The sequence below is a fragment of the Pseudochaenichthys georgianus genome, chromosome 5, assembly GCF_902827115.2.
Source record: "Pseudochaenichthys georgianus chromosome 5, fPseGeo1.2, whole genome shotgun sequence".
Classification (NCBI taxonomy): Eukaryota; Metazoa; Chordata; class Actinopteri; order Perciformes; family Channichthyidae; genus Pseudochaenichthys; species Pseudochaenichthys georgianus.
Genome location: NC_047507.1, coordinates 749,144 through 771,581, shown reverse-complemented (window position 1 = coordinate 771,581; position 22,438 = coordinate 749,144). Strand labels below are relative to the sequence as shown.

At 40.3% G+C, this 22,438-nt stretch overlaps 1 protein-coding gene across 1 annotated transcript; it reads left to right on the top strand.

Annotated features, from left to right (window-relative positions):
* The first annotated feature begins 583 nt into the window (after window positions 1-583).
* Window positions 584-11,815, top strand: sec13 (SEC13 homolog, nuclear pore and COPII coat complex component). Its single transcript, XM_034082829.2, has 9 exons — window positions 584-720; window positions 907-951; window positions 2,664-2,779; window positions 3,856-4,007; window positions 4,912-5,045; window positions 5,665-5,798; window positions 7,593-7,713; window positions 10,191-10,337; window positions 10,950-11,815. The coding sequence occupies exons 1-9, from the start codon at window positions 718-720 to the stop codon at window positions 11,058-11,060; spliced, it is 963 nt and encodes a 320-aa protein (XP_033938720.1). The 5' UTR covers window positions 584-717; the 3' UTR covers window positions 11,061-11,815.
* The last annotated feature ends 10,623 nt before the right edge of the window (window positions 11,816-22,438 follow it).

Sequence of the window (22,438 nt, the reverse complement as noted above, 5' to 3'; positions counted from 1 at the left end):
TTAGGATAAAAATAGATCTAAGAAGAAAAGTGTTTGAGGTTTATAGAGCCATCTGGTGGATAAACAGAGTCCTGACAATTAGCTGTAGTTAAAAGTCTAGAATTACGCATAGAAAACGCATTTTATACGACAGTTTATAATAGCGTAAATATTCAGACATTCTGGATTACCCTTCTTCCTCTTTGCTTAGTATATTTGTTGTTATTTTGTAAAACGCAATGGTAAATTGGTATTTATTTAACCTTTAATGCTTTATTTCAATTTTTATTTTGTATACTTTGTCTTTTTTTTACTATTTGTTTCTTATTCTTTATTTAAAAAAAACCGATATATGTATATTGAATATTAAGTACACACAAAACATTGACATCAGGGTTAAAAAAAAGTATATATTTCCATAGTAAAAACATTTAGGCTATATATAGATAAATATTTTAGGAAACACCCAAAATCAGACCAAAAGATTTTAGATTACAAACAGTGAAAGAATAAATGACACTAATGTTCATTTTTATACATATTATATTATCGTAAACCTCTGTTATGCTGTTAGGCGGAACCTTTCTTCGGTGGTGTGTGTGTTTCCGCCGGTAGAAGAAGTGTGTGACCCTGCTCTGTGGGAAGCGGCTTCTTGTTGCCACGTCGGAAGAACCGGGTTTATTCATTTAGAATAAAATACAATAATATTCTGGATAGTTTCCTGCTTTAGCTGCAGTCATGGTGAGTAAAGTAACTTCATACTGAAGCTGCAGGAGAAGCTGTTTGTTTACATCTGGTGGTTTTAACGGTGACCGTTGGTTGATGACGTGTTAGCTTGTTAGCTTGTTAGGCTAATGACAGCTAATCCTTAAACTAAAGTGTGTATCGTTATATCTGTGAGATTTAATGCTTTAATGTGTATTTCAGGTTTCCGTTATCAACACGGTGGACACCTCTCATGAGGATATGATCGTAAGTTTTCATTATTTTTCATTTAACCCCAACCCTCTGATTAGTGGAGCTAATGTTAGCATCTACTATCTTATAAATTACTTTAAATAGCAGTAAATACACATGTGCTTCTTTTCTTGTCACATGTGTTAGAAGACGTACTACAGCTATCATCACAAGTTAATATTAACACACAGAGGTGGAGGAAGTATCCTTTACTTAAGTACTAGCTACTAAAGTAAGTACTTAAGTATTAAGTGTAGCACGGTGGTTTGCAGGCGCATACTTTCATAAAGGCTGTATGTGTGTGATCAAATCCTAAATGTCTAATATAATGTACCTAATATACAGTTTTAGCACTGAAAGGTACTAATTGGTCCATTTGACTCCCTCCAGAAAACCCTGGCTCAAATACTTGTTTTCATGTATTGTACAAATACAACGCAAACATTTTTGGACTTTAATATGACTCTTAAACAAGTAGAAACACAACGAGATGTTTGTGGATCTTAAACAAGTACAAATGTGCTACCACACTGTAAAAATACTCTATTTATTATACTCCTTTACTCCAAGTAAAACATTGCATTGAAAAAGTTACTCAAGTAAAAGTATTTAGGTATCCTACTTAAAGTTTTAGTACATAAATATCCCCTGTGACTGTTGTACTGTTTATTTCATTAGATAATTATTACTCATGCTTTATTGTGAAAGTAGGGTGTATGTGTTGCTGGAGGAGGAGCTCACGTTTAACTACCTACGATTATTCATTTCATTATCTATCGGTCTGTATTTTATGTTCTCTATTAATGATTGATTATTTGGTTTGAAAATAGTGAATATAGTGAGAAACGCTCTCTCAGTTTCCCAGAGCCTAAAAGTGAAAATGTTTTGTTTTTGTCTGTCCAACTAACAATCCAAAAACCACCGTTATTACTGATCACAATCAATAACATTATTAAAAAGGAAAGAGATAAATAATCACATAATGAAGCTAGAAACGTGACCTGTCTCGTGAAAAATTACTTAAAAGACCAACATCATTTTTTGACAAACGACTAATAGCTAAAAGAAAATCCTCCAAGTAACACATAAGAATGTTAAGAGGGTATAAAGTGTAGATATTAATATTAAAGGTGGGGTAGGTAAGTTTCAGAAACCGGCTCGAGATACACTTGTTGTTATATTCCATGGAATGCTCTTCACATCCCGATAGCAATGAATATCTGAAGTGCTTTGACAAAAAATCCATAAAAAAATTTCATCCGTGGAAGCCGTGGCGCTGTAAAAAGCACGACCAATCATCTGAGCCGGCTAAAGTAACTGGAGGGCCTACCTGCCTGTCAGCCTGCCACCTGGGCACAGACTGATCTCGTGCCCTCATTGGTCATGTGCGCGTTCGTGTGTGTTGGGGGAGGGGCTCTGAGAGGAAGTGGCAGATTTTCTCCGGTTGTGTATTTTCAAATTCTAGCGATCTCGAGCCGGTTTCTCAAACTTACCTACCCCACCTTTAAGCATATAATAAACATATTTGTGTGCTCTACAGTAATTGCGCGTTAACTTTTATCTCTGAATGTTAATGTAGTAATACACAGAGGTGTAGACAGGTTGCAGAACAGTAATTAAAACTATATAACAGTAAAAGAACCAATTACACTTCATATTTTCTATCTCAGAGAAAAGGTAGATTATCTCTTTCCAGGTGTTGATGTCTTTTGTCTCTCTGCTTTCAGCACGATGCCCAGATGGATTACTACGGGACTCGCCTCGCCACCTGCTCCTCGGACCGCACCGTGAAGATGTTTGACGTCAGAAACGGAGGACAGATCCTGGTGGCTGACCTCAGAGGGTGAGACTCCACGTCACCACCACCTCCCTTCACATAGAGACACAAACTGCATAACATTACACAATAACTGCAGCCGCTCGATATCAAGTAGTACATTGTTATTCTATTCGGGAGTTTGTCTCCTGTAATAAGAAACAAACTCCCGAGCCTTTACTTCAAAAACACTCTGGATGGAGATATAAAACCAAAAGGAACTAGAGTCATGTATTTGTTTTATTATGTGCGTTCACTGCCCAATGCAAAACACACATTTAAATAAATAAATACTGTATATATTAAATAAAAAGGACATGAATATATCTTAATCTAAAAACAGGATCTAAGGTCAGTGTCGGAAGATTAATTTCTACTTTTATCTTAGTGATATGCAAAGTTTTTTATATACATTTGTTGACCGTCTATGTTTCTTGTAGTTATTGAATTATCTCGGGAGTTTGTCTCCTGTAATAATCACCAATTGTGTTGGATGATTCATTTTGGAAACTACTTTTTTACCCGGGCTTTAACACCGATATCACAGTTCAGCTCCCCCTTTCATTCTTGGTGTCAGGGAGTAATTCTGGATACATGTTTACCTTTCGCCCTCTGACGCAGATGCCCAACTGCAGCCGCTATCTCCCTTAAGGAGGGGCTGCCCTAGCAAGTTGTTGTTGTTACCAGTTTGTGACCGGGCAACTCTCGGTCAGAGATAGTTATTGTTGTGGAACACATCCTTCTCGGGGTGTAGATGACCACGAGCCATAAGCGACAACAAATGTGATTCAGTGTCCTCAGCTGTTTAGTCTCTCTATTGAAGAATGTTGATTATTACACTCTGAACTAGTTCAAACCTGGAGCTACAGGAGGGTGCTTCAGGATTGTGGCATCTCAACGTGTGGTCAAACCGTGGCCCGGGACATGTCTTGTGAATTCTCCGGCCGAAACTCCAAATAAACCGTCAGTGTTTGCCATCAAAGCTCCAGCTCTACTCGTGTCTCTCCGAGTCATGACTCTCCATGGCTACAGAAGTTTCCCCCACACTTGTATTGCATATTTTGAGTATTTTCACCAAATGTGACGTCTCTGTGTCTGTGCAGCCACGAGGGTCCGGTTTGGCAGGTGGCCTGGGCTCACCCCATGTTCGGAAACATCCTGGCTTCCTGTTCCTACGACCGAAAAGTCATCATCTGGAAGGAGGAGAACGGCAGCTGGGACAAGATGCACGAGTACTGCGGACACGAGTCATCAGGTCGGTAGCTCTGCTGGGATTGTATTGTGTTCAAGTTGTTTACTTTTATTTCTTTATTTGACACTTCTCCCGGGTGTAAATAGCATTGTTAGCTACGGACACCCGGGTGTAAATAGCATTGTTAGCTACGGACACCCGGGTGTAAATAGCATTGTTAGCTACGGACACCCGGGTGTAAATAGCATTGTTAGCTTCGGACACCCGGGTGTAAATAGCATTGTTAGCTTCGGACACCCGGGTGTAAATAGCATTGTTAGCTACGGACACCCGGGTGTAAATAGCATTGTTAGCTACGGACACCCGGGTGTAAATAGCATTGTTAGCTACGGACACCCGGGTGTAAATAGCATTGTTAGCTACGGACACCCGGGTGTAAATAGCATTGTTAGCTACGGGCACCCGGGTGTAAATAGCATTGTTAGCTACGGACACCCGGGTGTAAATAGCATTGTTAGCTACGGACACCCGGGTGTAAATAGCATTGTTAGCTACGGACACCCGGGTGTAAATAGCATTGTTAGCTACGGACACCCGGGTGTAAATAGCATTGTTAGCTACGGGCACCGGGTGTAAATAGCATTGTTAGCTACGGACACCCGGGTGTAAATAGCATTGTTAGCTACGGACACCCGGGTGTAAATAGCATTGTTAGCTACGGACACCGGGTGTAAATAGCATTGTTAGCTACGGACACCGGGTGTAAATAGCATTGTTAGCTACGGACACCGGGGTGTAAATAGCATTGTTAGCTACGGACACCCGGGTGTAAATAGCATTGTTAGCTTCGGACACCCGGGTGTAAATAGCATTGTTAGCTACGGACACCGGGTGTAAATAGCATTGTTAGCTACGATGTCTTGAGGCTTTGTCATGTTTTTATATATGTTCTTCTGTGTCTCTGCAGTGAACTCTGTGTGTTGGGGTCCCTATGACTTCGGTCTGATTCTGGCCTGTGGCAGCTCGGACGGAGCCATTTCTATCCTCACTTTCACTGGAGATCAGCAGTGGGACGTCAAGAAGATCAGCAACGCACACACTGTGAGTTTGAGACACTTCTGAAAACTCAATTCCAGCGGTTCCCAACCTGTGGGCCGCCAAATAATCTGCAAAACATTAGGGTTTGTGTGGAAACATTTCATTAATATTTAACCTCTTTTCCTTTCTCTTTCTTGATCCTCCTGAGCAACGGTCATTTCATCCTGCAATATACTCATTTATATAAATAGTTAACACCTCAATAAACCATATTTAATTTACATTATTTAATTTCATATTCTGTTCTTGTACATATCATATTCTATTGACATGTATATAGACTTTTTGCACTACTTTTTATTTTGTATTTTATTATATATGTTGCATTGTTGGAGGAGCTCAGGTCAGAAGGATTTCATTGCCATTTCTACACTGTAGCTTTGTGCATATGACAATAAAACCTTTGAATCTACAGCGATCTGTACTACTGGAACAACGTGTCACATGTTCTGAATTGACCAATCAGAAATGTATCTAGCCTCCGTATTGTTTATGGTACGGAACAGGTGGGTCTTGAGGCGTTTCTTAAAAACTCTACTTCTTTCTCAGTCCTGTTGTTTCTTAGAGGCTGATTTTCTCAGTTGTTTCTGTCTATTAACGGAGTGTTATCGTTCTGCTTCAGATCGGCTGTAACGCGGTGAGCTGGGCTCCGGCTGTGGTTCCTGGCAGTTTGATCGATCAGCCGTCGGGACAGAAACCAAACTACGTCAAACGCTTCGTCTCCGGAGGCTGCGACAACCTCGTCAAACTCTGGAAGTAAGTTCAAAGTCAACTTTATTGACAATCTTTCAGTTTGTGTGTACAGCCAGAGAGATCGAAATACCGTTTGCCACAATCCCGAATACAAAAATACAAATGTATATAAAAATATGTATTAAAATGGTTGTTTTACAGGCTTTGTGCCATTTAATGCTTTCTATGTTGTGCTTATTTAGTGTAATTTGCATTTACAGAGAAGCAGCTGTTGGCTAATGAAAATACAAATATTTAAACTCAGGCTCCCTCCAATAATTCTCATTTAATATGTAGATAAGATAAGACTTTATTTATCCAGAAGGAAACGTTGTCCCCTTTTCTCCATGTCTCTTCTACATCAACATGTCCCCTCTTCTTCATGTCTCTTCTACATCAACATGTGTCCCCTCTTCTCCATGTCTCTTCTACATCAACATGTGTCCCCTCTTCTTCATGTCTCTTCTACATCAACATGTGTCCCCTCTTCTCCATGTCTCTTCCACATCAACATGTGTCCCCTCTTCTCCATGTCTCTTCTACATCAACATGTGTCCCCTCTTCTCCATGTCTCTTCGACATCAACATGTGTCCCCTCTTCTTCATGTCTCTTCTTCATCAACATGTGTCCCCTCTTCTTCATGTCTCTTCTGCATCAACATGTGTCCCCTCTTCTTCATGTCTCTTCTACATCAACATGTGTCCCCTCTTCTTCATGTCTCTTCTACATCAACATGTGTCCCCTCTTCTCCATGTCTCTTCTACATCAACATGTGTCCCCTCTTCTTCATGTTTCTTCTACATCAACATGTGTCCCCTCTTCTTCATGTCTCTTCTACATCAACATGTGTCCCCTCTTCTTCATGTCTCTTCTACATCAACATGTGTCCTCTCTTCTTCATGTCTCTTCTACATCAACATGTGTCCCCTCTTCTTCATGTCTCTTCTACATCAACATGTGTCCCCTCTTCTTCATGTCTCTTCTACATCAACATGTGTCCCCTCTTCTCCATGTCTCTTCTACATCAACATGTGTCCCCTCTTCTTCATGTCTCTTCTACATCAACATGTGTCCCCTCTTCTCCATGTCTCTTCTACATCAACATGTGTCCCCTCTTCTTCATGTCTCCTCTACATCAACATGTGTCCCCTCTTCTTCATGTCTCTTCTACATCAACATGTGTCCCCTCTTCTTCATGTCTCTTCTACATCAACATGTGTCCCCTCTTCTCCATGTCTCTTCTACATCAACATGTGTCCCCTCTTCTTCATGTCTCTTCTACATCAACATGTGTCCCCTCTTCTCCATGTCTCTTCTACATCAACATGTGTCCCCTCTTCTTCATGTCTCCTCTACATCAACATGTGTCTGAAAATGAGCTGATCAGATTTTGGCCACTTTATGATGTCATCACGATGTGTTGTCTTGTGTAGCCATTAGCCAATCACCAACCAAGGTAAACCCCCCCCCCCCCCCCCCCCCTTATCACCTGAATCTCCTCTAGAGCTCCATTGAGTTCTTTGTAACCAAATGTCTCTCAGAGGGGCGTGGGGAGGGGCTCCTTATTTTAATCTGAAGTAACAGACAGAGAATCAGCACTTTGGAAACAGGGCTGAAACAGAGGGGATTATGGGTAATGCGGCAATGATCTGTTTGGTGTTTCAGCCAATCAGAGACATGTTTTGTATATATCTGAGAGCTATAATATATTGATGACAGTATAATAGGGGACCTTTAAATATCAATCCTGAGTATTTTTCAAGTAGAGGCTCAGTAGTTTGTACCTTAACGTGTCTGATGGTTTCCTGTGTCTGCAGAGAGGAGGACGGTCAGTGGAAGGAGGACCAGAAGCTGGAGGCTCACAGTGATTGGGTGAGAGACGTCGGCTGGGCTCCGTCCATCGGGCTGCCCACGAGCACCATCGCCAGCTGCTCCCAGGTCAGTTGTTACAGATAAAATGACATAAGACTTTATTTATCCTATTAGCATGTAAAACAAGTACTCCACAAAAAAGAGTAGAAACATTTACAAATATACAATATAAACATCTGAAAATAGCAGATACAACAGAACTAAAAGAGGGAAGATATTAAAGTTGACCATCAGAATCAGAATATCGTTATTCGTCCAACAGAGGAGAAATAGACATTGTTACAGTAGAAAAGAGCCAAAGACAGCTTAAAAAAGCATGTACCGTACTTTTCGGACTATAAGCCGCAACCTTTTCCCCCATTTTTTTTGTACAGCTAACGGCCACTAGGGAACCTCCTAAATCTATTTACAGGTAAAATTAACCACCTTTAACACTATGGGCTCTATGACCGGTCCGCGCCCGCCACCTTTAAGTGGCGGGCTCCAGCAGGAAAAGCTGGAGGCCGGAAAAGAGTGAGGGACTTGTAGGTGAGGAGGAGGACTTTGTAGGTGTGCGACTTGACCGGAAGCCAGTGGAGGTGGATGAGAGTGGGAGTGATGTGCTTCCACGGCTTTGTATGTGTGAGGACCCTAGCAGCAAAGTTTTGAACATACTGTCCAGGGTTTTGTTGGGGACCCCAAACAGGACACCATTGCAGTAGTCCAAGCGGGAGGTGACCAAAGCATGGCCGAGGGGGAGCATGTAAATGGTGAACAGGAGGGGGCCAAGCACAGAGCCCTGGGGTACACCGTGATGGACTTGGGCCAGGGGTGAATTTGGGCCATTGATGGTAACAAACTGTTCCCTGTTAGGGAGGTAGGATGTAGGGGTGTAACGGTTCACAAACATTTCGGTTCGGTACGTACCTCGGTTTTTAGGTCACGGTTCGGTACGTTTTCGGTACAGCAGAAAAAAAGATCACAAAACATAAAATATATATATATTTTTTATTATTATTAAACCTTGAATAATGTATTTATTCAAATAAATACAAAATATAATAAAATAAACATTAAGGTGCAGCATTTCGATGAACTGAAATAATCTGTATTATGTTTGAACTGTACTAGTACCTAAGCAGCCAGTTTGACATTAGGACTTGCTTGTCATTGTATTTTCATGTTGTTTAAAGAAAAATGAACTTGTCCACATTGCTTGCCGAAAGGGCAGATCAGCTGGCACTAACAATGTCTCCTGCTGTGGAGAACACCCTCTCTAGGGACAGAGGTAGCAGATACAGCCAGGTAGCGCTTTGCTAACATGGCAACATAAGGATACTTAGTGTTTGTAACAGCTTTGGCTCGGTCTGAACTCTCTGCGAGTGCTGGAGGCTACATGCTAGCGGGAGTTGGGTTTGCACTTCAGTCTCTTGGTACCGGTGATATTCACGTTCGGGTGATGCCTTTTCAAATGAGTGTGCCAGTTTGATGTATTTCCAGCCGCGTAACCAATGTTAGTTGAACAATGCCGACAAACAGCTTTGGTTCGGTCCACCTGTCTTTGTCCGTCATCCTTGTACGTAACTGCGAAACCAAAATGTTCCCAAACCGGAGACTTCAATGATGCTGGAGGATTTTCAGCTCAACTTTATCTGCGTTCGCCATTTCGCTAGTTCCTCAAATTACTGACTAAATTTGAACGCATCCCTGTGACCAGCTCTCATAGTATGCCTCTCGTCCAATGAAATGACTTGCTCGCTCTATGACGCTTTGAACCCAATGTGAGCAAATTACTCTGAATGCTGCGACGCACGTGTACCGAACCGAAGGGCCGTTACACCCCTAGTGTGTGCATTTCACGGGTTGCTAAATGTTGTGTGTTTATGTTGACAAGGAGGTTTAATAACTGTGTGCTACACAAAACGTGCAGTCAGTTTCATTTTCATCGCCGTTCGTAGTAGAGTTAGCAGGGTATTTTTATTTTAACTCTCGTCCCAAATTCCTCCCAAAATGAATTTGTATCCTCCCCGACACTATTTCTTTCCAAACCGGAGACTCGAGCTCAACTTTATCTGCGTTGGCCATTTCGACAGTTTCTCAAATAATGTACCTTTTACTTATACTGTTTTCTGATATCAAGTTATATACATAAAAAGATAATAATATGCTCATACAGTTTGATGTATTGCAGATCTAAACTACTTATCTACCCAGTAGTATGCAAGAAATCCTAAATATGTTTGACATTGACAAACTACATCATTTAAATGTTTATAAGCATTCATTTCTGATAAAAATACAATAATACAATAGCTGTGTGGAAGGAGACATTCTGTATAATGAAAGCTTGTGATACCTAAGGTACATTGTTATTTCAGTATTTAACTATTTTAAGAAAATATTATTTATAATTTTGCTCAAGTTGAGGTACTTCTTTCAACGCTGGTCAGAGAAGAGAACGTTTAATTAGCACCTGACTAATACTAAAAACTCTCTTCTGCTTCACACAGAGTTCAGTGGGAAGACATTTTGTTAAGATATGTGTTCCCTCTGCCCTTCTTTAGGACGGACGCGTGTTCATCTGGACGTGTGACGACCCGGCTGGAAACACCTGGACGGCTAAACTCCTCCACAAGTTCAACGATGTGGTTTGGCACGTCAGCTGGTCCATCACCGGAAACATCCTGGCTGTTTCAGGAGGAGACAACAAGGTACAATATACACAGTTATATATATATATATATATACTTCCTTTATCCAGGTAAAAGCAACTGGAACTGGACCATGTTTCTTTCCCCGTGAAAAACAACAATAAATTACAATATATATATATATATATATATATATTTAGATCTGATTAAAGTATAACTGTCAACATACTATGTTCTCATTCATATCCACTTTTGCATTTACTAACATACAAACACATTCATGTATACACACATTTCATTAAGTACATTTACTATTTACATTTCAGCTAATCAAAGCAGATACAACTTTATTTATACACAAAATGCACAAACCAAAAACATAGACACAAATATAGACAATAATAACCCCCCGTTCCCAGGTAATAATAATAGAGTAACACGTAGCTCTGTGATCAAATAGGAACACTAAATAACACACATGTCTGACTGCTGTAGATGAACACACACACACACACACACACACACACACACACACACACACACACACACACACACACACACACACACACACACACACACACACACACACACACACACACACACACACACACACACACACACACACACACGTACGTCTCTTCATATATTAATGTGTGTGTTTCTGTGCTGCAGGTGACGCTGTGGAAGGAGTCGATGGACGGGCAGTGGGCCTGCATCAGTGACGTCAGCAAAGGACAAGGAGCCGTCTCCACCATCACAGACACACAGCAGACCGAGCAGTGACACACACACACACACACACACACACACACACACACACACACACACACACCACACACACACACGCACACACACGACCCCTGGCTCTACAAGGACGACCCGATCTTCAGAGATGATTTTAGCGTTAGGAATTAACACGCCGGACATTTCAACAGAACCTTGTCCACACTGATTGAGATTCTTGTGTAATGTTTCTGTTTGATGATCACATTTGTCCGGGATAAATGTTCCCAAAGTTGATCAGAGACGGAGGAAACGTGCATTGAATGAAGCAGAATCTCTGCAAATGCAAACCTTATAATAACGGTAGTGTTTCCACATGTACATTAATGCTGGTCCAGATTGAAATCCATCCCATGATGCTTTTCCCCCTGAAAACATTCCTCCTCCTCCAGCAGCAAGCCTCCACCTGCAACTATAAAACATCTCCATTTTATTTAATGCATTTGTTTCAAAACTAGCTTCCTCATGTTCTCAGAGTGAGAAAACTCAGAGAAAGAAATACGTCCTACACTTCATCCAGTACGTTAATCAAGTAAATAGATAAATGATGTATTGATGAGTACACATTGTTTACCACTCAATACAAGAGGCTCAATAAATACAGAGATGTAATCAGAACATGCCTTATGTTTGGCACCCTGAATGACTCGCTGCCAACACAACCGTGAATTAAGCATCAACAGTTGTGAGATCAGAAAACCCTGGATGTGTTTTTCATATTTGATGTAATTAAAAAAACTATAATATTAAAATAATATCCTGTTTCGTTTGTTCTTTAAGGATTGATTTCTTAACTAATGTCTCTCTAGCTATGGTATGTATTTGTCTTAAAAGTTATTCAGTAGAGTTGTGTGCCGTATCCCCTTTGAGCATGAGTTCAGAAGCTGTTATAAATTGATGATTTTTTTAGTTTAGAGCCACATTTTTATTATAAACTTTTAAATCTTGCTGCTTTTTAACTCTATTCAGTTTGAAGTTAACAGAGGAACAAGCTAAGCTAACGTTAGCCTTTAGCCCGTAGCCCCTCGGCCAAGTTTCCATGGAGAAACTCACTTTATAAACATTTTTAAAGAGGTTTTTAATCAGTAAACCAAAAGAATGATTCAGATTCAGGTTGTTTTTATTAATCTGATTTCAACCAGTGGAAAAAAAAGGGGAAACGTTCACTTCCATTGTTTCATACATCCAGAGAGGAACTTCCTGCGAGATGGAAATATTTAGTGTGTGTGTGTAAACTCCATCCACTTTTTTACTATGAATCATCCATCAGTATTGTGAAATCTCAAAATAAGTTTAGTTTTAAGTTGCCGTAAGACCAAGGAAAAATACTGTGTATTCGTTTTTTCTCCCGCCTTTTTTGATAGCTGCAGTTATATGACGTTAACACTGAGAAAAAGTAGGTGTCTAAAAATATTTTAAAGCTGTAAACAAGGTAAAAGTATTTAGATCCTTTCCTTTAGTAAAAGTACATATCCTACACTGTGAAAATACTCCACTACAAGTGCTGCATTCAGAGGCTTTTTAGGGTTTTCCATCTCCTATGTGTTAAATAGGTTTTAGTGCATGTAAATGGTCTGCAAAGTCTAAAGTCCCTGTATTCCCCCTGCCTGAAACGCAGCCATTGGACTCCTTTGTTTACTTCTGGAACATAGTGACATCACTACGTAACACTCACACTTCTATTGGCAAGAGCTCCAACGCATTATACGTGATAGACTTAGGAGTGGGACATCTCTAAGCGGTTGACCAATCACAACAGAGCCGGCCAGCTAACCAATCAGAGCCTTCACCCTGTCTGGTTTCAGACAGGGTGAAAAGAGGTGCTGCAGCACAGACAGTATGAGAGAAATAAAGAGCTTTTTGAACCTTAAAGCATGGAGACATGTCCCAGTAGAGACAATACATACTGATATACACCTGAACATCAGCAGGAGAGGAATATGAATGCACCTGTGGGGCATCTAACTTGTTCAGGTAATGACCTGAACAAGTTAGATGCCGCCCAGTGGCGGCGCTAATGGGTGGCTACTTGGGCTCAAGCCCCGGATGTTTCACTTAAAAAAATGTAAAAAAATAATTACATTTTATTTTTTTTAAAACGTCCGTAGTAATGTGCAGTACCGGAGTCCACCAGAGAGGCATCCGCTGCGGGACATTAGCCTGCGTACTGCGTAGCCTGCCCTGAAGTAGAAGTGATCCTTCCTAGTGCCTGACGAGTTTTAAGCTAATAGCCTATACAGTTATGGATATTAGAAAGTTATTGTCATCGAAGCAGGCGCCACAAGCTGCAGCAGCAGCAGTATCAGCAGCTGACAACAATGTCATCACCAGCAGTGAAGAAATGGATAATGTTTCAGGTTTGTGAATCTAATGGTGATATCAATCAATCAATCAATGTTTATTTATATAGCCCAATATCACAAATGTTACATTTGTCTCAGTGGTCTTCACAGTGTGTACAGAATATCAGTATGACAATACGACACCCTCTGTCCTCAGACCCTCTGTCCTCAGACCTTCTGTCCTTAGATCCTCACATCGTACAAGGAAAAACTTCCAGAGAAAACCCACAGTTTAAAGGGAACATGGGAGAAACCTCAGGGAGAGCAACAGAGGAGGGATCCCTCTCCCAGGACGGACAGACGTGCAATAGATGCCGTGTGTAAATTGAAAAGATAATACATTTGCAACATAGGTAGTCCAGATGTTTGGAAATGCATGTGTGTATAATAGGAAGATGAATCCACGAGGATATCCATCCAGGACCGATGATGCAGGACCACAGCCACGGCTCAAGATCCAGCGCTCGCGATCCAGGACTCAGGACCGCAGGATCATCCATGACTCCGGATCCCAGCGTATATAGACACCAAAAAGAAAGAAATGTGGGGAAGCTGGGTTAATCGGAACATGAGTGTACACGGGTATAGACAGAGAGAAGGAAGAAGTAAGATGTCCCCCGACAAACTAAGCCTATATCAGCTAAACTAGGGGCTGAATCTAATCAGCCCTAACTATAAGCTTTATCAAAAAGGAAGGTCTTAAGCGCACTCTTAAAAACGGATAGGGTGTCTGCCGCCCGAACACAAACTGGAAGCTGATTCCACAAATGTGGAGCTTGATAAGAAAAGGCTCTGGCTCCCATTGTACTTTTAGAGACTCTAGGAACAACAAACAACCCTGCATTCTTGGAACGCAATGCCCTAGTAGGACAGTAGGGTATAATGAGTTCTTTAAGGTAAGATGGCGCCTGCCCATTAAGGGCTTTGTAGGCGAGAAGAAGAATTTTAAATTATATCCTGTGTTCTATAGGGAGCCAGTGTAAGGCAGCCAGAACAGGAGTAATGTGGTCCCTTCTCCTAACTCTGGCTAGTACACGAGCTGCAGCATTTTGAATCAGCTGAAGCGACTTGACTGACTTCTTGGTACTCCCTGATAATAAAGAGTTACAATAATCCAGCCTATCTGCACTCTGGCTGACTGAGTAAGAAGTGAAAAAGAGCGATGTGACGTTAATGTTATAGCTAGTAAACATGGAGTAACCACACTAAGTATACCCTTATGTTAGTATTAGGGCTGCACAATATTGAAAAAAACTGACATTGCGGTTTTTTGTACCCTGCGATATATATTGCGTTTTTTTTTAACCTGTTAAGCCCCAAGGTCCCGGTGGGTACTTTACTTTTTTATATGAAACAAACCATTTTTACCAAAACAAAACACAAGTCTCATAAGAAGCATCTAAATGACCCCTGAGCGAAAAATGCTAACGGACTTTGGCACAGAAGTCAAGATAAAAGTACCCAATTACTTATCGTAGCTGCACATACAAGATATCCGATTAAAGCTGAGGTTCCACAGATTATTTAGGTATATAGTATCATCACTGAGTGATCCGAACTCGCGACAGGGGAAGCAAACACAGACATCACAACACGTACCTTTACGGAGCTTCTTGGGGAGATCGCCTCACCGTAGCTGTCAATCTGATCAAAAGACGTGTTCAATGGCATTAAAACCAGAAAAAACGCGGCTGAATCGGTTAATCCATAGGTTTTTAACGTCTCTGTATACAAAAATTATTTCATTTATAATCCATAATTCCATTTTTAGCCACCAGAGTGGCTGTTGCTTCCGGTCACACATTACCAAATAAGGAGTGAGAGTGACGCGTAGCCAAAACCGGAAGCTGCATACACTCCGGTGGCTACCATTAGCAGCTAACTTTTGTGCTCCGATAAAAAAAAAAAATGGAATTATGGATTATAAACAATTGCTTCAAAGCCACATATACATTATTAACCTATGGATCAACCGATTCAGCCGCGTTTTTTCTCGTTTTAATGCCATTGAACACGTCTTTTGATCAGATTGACAGCTACGGTGAGACAATCTCCCGTAAAAGCTCCGTAAAAGGTACGTGTTGTGATCTCTGTGTTTTCTTCCCCTGTCGCGAGATCGGATCGCTTGGATACTATACTTAAATAATCTGTGGAGTCTCCGCTTTAATCGGATATATTGTATGTGCAGTTTCGATAAGTAATAAGGGTATCTTTATTTTGAATTCTTTGCTAAAGTGCGTTAGCATTTTGAAAAAAAATCAATAAAACCGCACGTCCCTGCGGTGTGAATATCGCGCATGCGAATATCGCGGTTATCGCCATGACACGGTGTATCGTTCAGCCCTAGTTAGTATGTATACAGAACATGACTAAAAATTATCCTAAGATGTAACGTTAACCCTTCATAAAATAACGTATTCCATTTTTTATTTTGTTTTCGCGCGTGGAATTATACCAGCTCTCATTTCAGTACACATAACAACGGAACTGACAGGCAACCCTCTGAATCAGACTCCGATTGGCTGTGACTGCATCCACTCAGAGTGTCCGATTCAGAAACGTGACTCTTACACATTTTTTACGTCACAAACAAAGATGGTGGATGAGAATAGATCTATAAAACGATAAGCAATGCGCCAGAAGAGACTATTCACATCCTTTAAAACACTACGCACATTCGTTTCACCTTAATAAGTAAACTACTATTTGAGTGAGTTAAGGCATTAGTTTGCTTCATTAAAGGGTGTTAATGAGTGTTCTCCAGTGCCTTTTGTCCGCTTTAAGGTGTTATTAAGGTAGGGTTAATGTTGCACTCAAAGTGCACCAGATTGATGCTTTCAACTTCAATATTTAAAAACAAATCTTCCCGGGGGAGCATGCCCCCGGACCCCCCAAGAGGAGGCGACGACCCCCCTAAAGAATGTTTGGTCCACCTCAGGCAGGGGTAGCACTGTACCCCTGCACCCCCCCCAACAACTCCTGGGCTAAGCCCCGGATCTCTTACAATCCTAAATCCGCCACTGATGCCGCCTATCACAGCGCACTGAGATTTGTTACTATTTGTAAGCACTTACTCATCACTGTACCCTGTATGCCAGGGCAGGTTTGCCTTCACTTACTGCACGGAGGCTCAGTCATCGGTAATGGTACATGTTCCTCTATAAGCCATGTTGGGTAAACTCCCATCTTACATCTCTCTGATCACACATGGAGTTACATATGCCAAGGCAAGGACTGACTTAGGTACGAAGCTTTTATGTGCGCAGCTCCTCCTGCTTGGAACAGTCTTCAAACAGATTGAAACTGAGCAATTTGGTTCCACTGCATGTTTTTAAAGCTCAGATAGGTGCAATGCTATTTGATACTGTTTATACTTGTCAATGTCGATAGGTATGTAGATGTAGCCCTGTAAATATGATGTCCTTATGGTTTTCTGTTGTTTTACGTTTTCTGTTGTAACCTACTTGCTGCAGGTCTCCCTTGGAAAAGAGATCGATGATCTCAATGGGACCACCTGGTTAAATCAAAGTTTGAGATGAAATTCCACCTGGTAAGTTAAGATCCTTCGTCAAGTGGCCCGATCTCCTTATCTCTCATCCACTTTCCTCCTTTTTTGGGGGTTCCCTATATGCTCACGGCTACATTTCCCCCTTTATATATACGATTTCAGGATCGGGGTCTAATCACCAAAGACTTAACATTTATCATATGACATGTGTCAATAAATGTTCTTTAAACTAAATGAAGTCTCTCCTGATTGAAATAAAAACCTATCTGAAAATGATCAACATCTATTTTTAGTCTTCAAACACTCCCAGAGCACATACCTTGTTCCTCTTTGTGTTTACTTCCTGTTTGTCTTGTTCATCAGGAAGTTTCATGCTCTCCATAAATAAAAAAATGAATACTCAAAAAGTACTCCACAGTGTTTTCCGATGGAGGATCACTCCAGCTACTCTTGCCTGCAAGAGTCTACTGGTGAAAAGCACTGGTCCAAATGATTGTATAACTTTACACATTAGGGCCATGTAGCTGATTAGTAGCATATACTAATATAAAATCAGAAAGTATTGATCAAACGCACAGGCAGCTGTGTTTAGACCCAGTTTGACAGTAAAGGATGTATCCTGGTTTAATTGATCTGGCCTCATTGCTGTGATGTGTAATTTACGTGGATTGAATAGTACCGCATAGTTAACCCTGTAAGGACCCCGGTTGTAATTTTACAACATTACTTTAAGCTATCCTAAAAGAGTCAGTACATGTTTTGTTTTTTTAAAGACTACATGTACATAGTCAAACGGTCCTTTTGTTCAGCCTCACTATGCTATTTGGTATTAAAGGTGTGTATAGGTCCTGCCCTCTGGCCATACACTCACACAACTTCAGAATCTTCAAACGAGCAACACCTCTTTGTTTTATCGTTCAAGTAAGTAAAATGCCTCAAATGTTTTTTTTTTGTGATTATTACAATGTCTAGAACATGTACATATTCAGTTATTGTGGAATACATTCATCACATTTTATTTTGAGCAGGTTATGTCTTTGTTGCAATATTACATACCCGGGTCAGTGTAGTCAAAATAGCTTGAGCACCTGTCATGGACCCCGCCCTTCTTATATGTTTACATATGGAAATAAAATACAAATTGAAGTATAATGTCTTTGATGATTCACTATAACTAAATTCCAAATGTGTAAGATTTTGAATTAAGACCAGAATTGTATAAATTAATACATTATTTCTGATAAAAGTATGTGAAATGATATCTCTAGCAATATCTTAAACTCTTCTTGTATCTTATCAGTTAATTAGTTACAAAAATACATTGAACTCTTCTCTGGTTCTGGCAGAAACAGTTATTTCTGAAATGTTTTGGGACACTTCCCTTTTAGTATCATAATTAGCCTATTTGCATTAGCCAGACAGCATTGTGTGACTTGTTGAACTGGTTATTTGCACGTATGGGTGTAGGCAGGTCCGTCCCTCCCTAGACTGCTCACCTCACAGAGGGGGGCCTCACCTCGCGGAGGGGGCCTCATCTGAATCGCAAACCCCCCTGTAGAACCGCCCCTGTCGGGGATAATACAGTTTATGGATAAAACATGCTGATCTCACACTTTATATCAGAGGAGATGCTAAAATCTCCAGAACCAGGAACACTGATGGAATTCTGGAGAAGACTACAACTCCCATGATGCAACATTGCACAACCACTACCCCACAGTCCAGCTTTTACTTTTAATTTCATTGAGAGACAGAAGGTATTTGGTATCTATGAACTAATTTCCAGTACATTTTTTATATTACAAAACATGAGGATTTCTTATATATTAAATCATCCAACAGTATCAAAGATTACACCGCATCAATTATCTACAGTAAAAATCTGCTTTCACATTCAGAAAATAATAAATCAACTATATAATATATATAATAATACACATTAAATGCCTTGTTTCTGCATTATAGAAAGGTAACTTTTAATAGTTATAGATATATTGAAGCCAGCACTGATTGTACCCTTAATGAATAGCTCCACATTATCATTATTACTTTCTGTGCTGCTTTTAATCTAAATGATTCTCATGGGATCAATTCAGTTTGAATTATTTTACCTTTCTAACATAGAATTATTCAGATTCAAGTTGTTTTTATTAATCTGATGTTCAAGCAGTAAAAAGAAAAGGCAACAAGGTTACTTCCATTGTTTCATCCAGAGAGGTGTGTGTGTGCGTGCGCTTGTGTGTGTGTGTGTGTGTGTGTGTGTGTGTGTGTGTGTGTGGGTGTGTGTGTGTATGTGTGTGTGTGTATGTGTGTGTGTGTGTGTGTGTGTGTGTGTGTGTGTGTGTGTGTGTGTGTGTGTGTTGTTAAGGGTCTTAACCTCTAACTACAGAAGAGTCCTTGAGAATTGTCACTTCACTTTTCCCCCAACTTTTTATTATGAATTGTGAATCCATCATTATTGTGAAATATCAAAATAAGTTTCATTTTCATTTAACTTCCCTTCATCCTATAAGATCATGGACAAATCCCGTGTTTGTTGGTGTGTGTGTGTGTTTATACTCCCGCCCAGGGCCGGTTTTCGGCACAGGCGAAATAGGTGTTAGATCTGGGGGGGGCGCTGCGCTGGTAGCTCTGGGAGGGAAACATTTTTTTTGGACCGTTGGTACTCATCCTAATTGTCGGCCTAGATGTAACAACATTCTTAATTAAGTAACTGTAACACCCTTTTCACCCCGGTTACACTTTTCATTTGCCCTGTACGATGGGTGCTGTAAGTGATGAAAATGGGGGATGTTGGCTTATCAGGCGCCCGCAGCTCACAGCCAAAGTGCGACGTAGGAGCGAGCGAGGGAGAGAGAGAGGGCACACCGGTTATTAGCATCTGGTGCTAGCTGCTCTTACAGATAATAAGAAGAAGATGTTTTTACAACAAGGGTGGAGGCTGAGATTCAGCGAGGTAGAGGACTCTGAGTGTTTAGATAGTTCACTTTAGTCTAAGTTATCTCAGTGGGTCTCAAACGTTTTGATCACAATTTATGTAAACAAATATTTCCAAGGCACTCCTTTATAATTATTGGGACAAACAGGTTTGAAAGTTTTGGCAGCTAAAATCTCGCCTAGGGCATCAAATTGGCTAGAACCGGCCCTGCTCCCACCTCTTTTTACACGCCTTTTTACATACCTGCCACACCTGACATTATGACGTTAACAATGAGAAAAAGGAGGGGTGTAAACATTTTTTTCAAACTGTAGACACAGCCAAAGTATTTAGATCCATTACTTTAGTAAAGTACATATCCCACAATATGAAAATACTTCACTACAAGTCCTGCATTCACAGCCTCTTTCTGCTTTTTGGGGTTTTCCCTCTTCTGTAGTGTGTGTGTAGTGTATAATAGGTGTTAGTGCATGTAAATGGTCTGCAGAGACTATAATCCCTGTGTTAGATATATAGATAGATACGTAGAGAGATACCCTATTGATCCCAATTGAACACACACAGAAACACACACACACACACAAACACACACCCACACCACACACACACACACACACGACCCACACACACACACACCACACACACACACACACACACACACACCACACACACACACACACACACACACACACCACACACACACACACACACACACACACACACACACACACACACACACACACACACACACACACACAACACCACACACACAAACACCACACAGGTGTATCATTGCTTTGATAAAAAGGATATTCATATACCCCTTTTGGAAGTGAAGATATACTCATTCATTCTGGGCATTTCATTTTTCGAGGGTTAGGGTTAGGGCCCAGGCCTCAAGAGGTTACATCTCCTAAGAATGTTGTTCATTTTAGACATAAGTTTCTTATATTTACAGCCCTTAATAACATTCGTTTTCTGGGCTCAATGTGTGTCTTGGCCGTTTTCGTTGGGATGGTTCAATTCACCTTGTTTTCCCTTGTGTATAATATTATCACCGTTCCTTCAACAGGATACTGTAGTGCGTCAAAGCAAGTGTACACACAAACTGAAAGATTGACAATAAAGTTGACTTTGACTTTGATATCATTTTTACTTCTGGCAATTGCATTTACCCTTCAAACATCATAAATTGGTGTTAATGAGATTATCCTGCTGAACTAAACATGTAAGTAAACATTTGTTAACGACAGAGATTATTTCTCTCATAAATGGAAACCCAGTAGAGGAAATGTAAGTAAATGTAGCAGGTATTGGCAGAAGAGCGTTCATGTTCAAAGCCCCAACTGACTGGAATACTTTACCTGCTGCCATTAGGATCTTCTTGCATCATTGGGTTTATTTAAACATGCATTGTTATCTCACTTTCAACTGGGTCTGCACTTGTTATAACTGATATTGATGAAACTGATTTGCTCGACTGACAAATTGTAATGATTGTGTGCATTGCTTGAGTTTCACTTAACAGACTGTACGTGGTTTGTCTTGTGTGTCATGTTTTGCATTTTGTTCTTTTGTTTATGTATGTCTGTAAGTTGTTGCTATTGTCGAGACCCCCTTGAAAACGTGATGGTGGCATCTCAAGGGGTTTATCCCAATCAATGTTTCCTGATGTGTCTAAAAATACATGCACAAAATTGCAAAATTATTTTACTGTCAATTTAGTTAAAAAGGTAGGATTTATGATTTTCTTAGGATCCTGTTAGATAATCAGCTTCTCTTTCCTGGAGTCAAAAACATCTTTCAGCGAAGATATTTACAAACAAAATAAGAATATTATATTTAGATCTGATTAAAGTATAACTGTCAACATACTATGTTCTCATTCATATCCACTTTTGCATTTACTAACATACAAACATATTCATGTATAGACACATTTCATTAAGTACATTTACTATTTACATTTCAGCTAATCAAAGCAGATACAACTTTATTTATACACTTTTCATACATAAAATGCACAAACCCAAAACATAGACACAAATATAGACAATATTCCCTATATGCTCACAGCTACATTTCCCCCTTTAGATATACGATTTCAGGATCGGGGTCTAATCACCAAAGACTTAACATTTATCATATGAAATGTGTCAATAAATGTTCTTTAAACTAAATGAAGTCTCTCCTGATTGAAATTAATACCTGTCTGAAAATGATCAACATCTATTTTTAGTCTTCAAACACTCCCAGAGCACATACCTTGTTCCTCTTTGTGTTTACTTCCTGTCTGTCTTGTTCATCAGGAAGTTTCATGCTCTCCATAAATAAAAAAATGAATACTCAAAAAGTACTCCACGGTGTTTTCCGATGGAGAATCACTCCAGCTACTCTGGCCTGCACGAGTCTACTGGTGAAAAGCACTGGTCCAAATGGTTGTATAACTTTACACATTAGGGCCATGTAGCTGATTAGTAGCATATAATAAATATAAAATCAGAAAGTATTGATCAAACGCACAGGCAGCTGTGTTTAGACCCAGTTTGACAGTAAAGGATGTATCCTGGTTTAATTGATCTGGCCTCAT

Excerpts from the sequence above, each read along its gene's own strand:
- sec13 (XM_034082829.2), top strand. Across the intron at positions 952-2,663 it reads CCTCTCATGAGGATATGATC|CACGATGCCCAGATGGATTA; the intron begins GTAAGTTTTCAT and ends CTCTGCTTTCAG. Across the intron at positions 10,338-10,949 it reads TTTCAGGAGGAGACAACAAG|GTGACGCTGTGGAAGGAGTC; the intron begins GTACAATATACA and ends TCTGTGCTGCAG.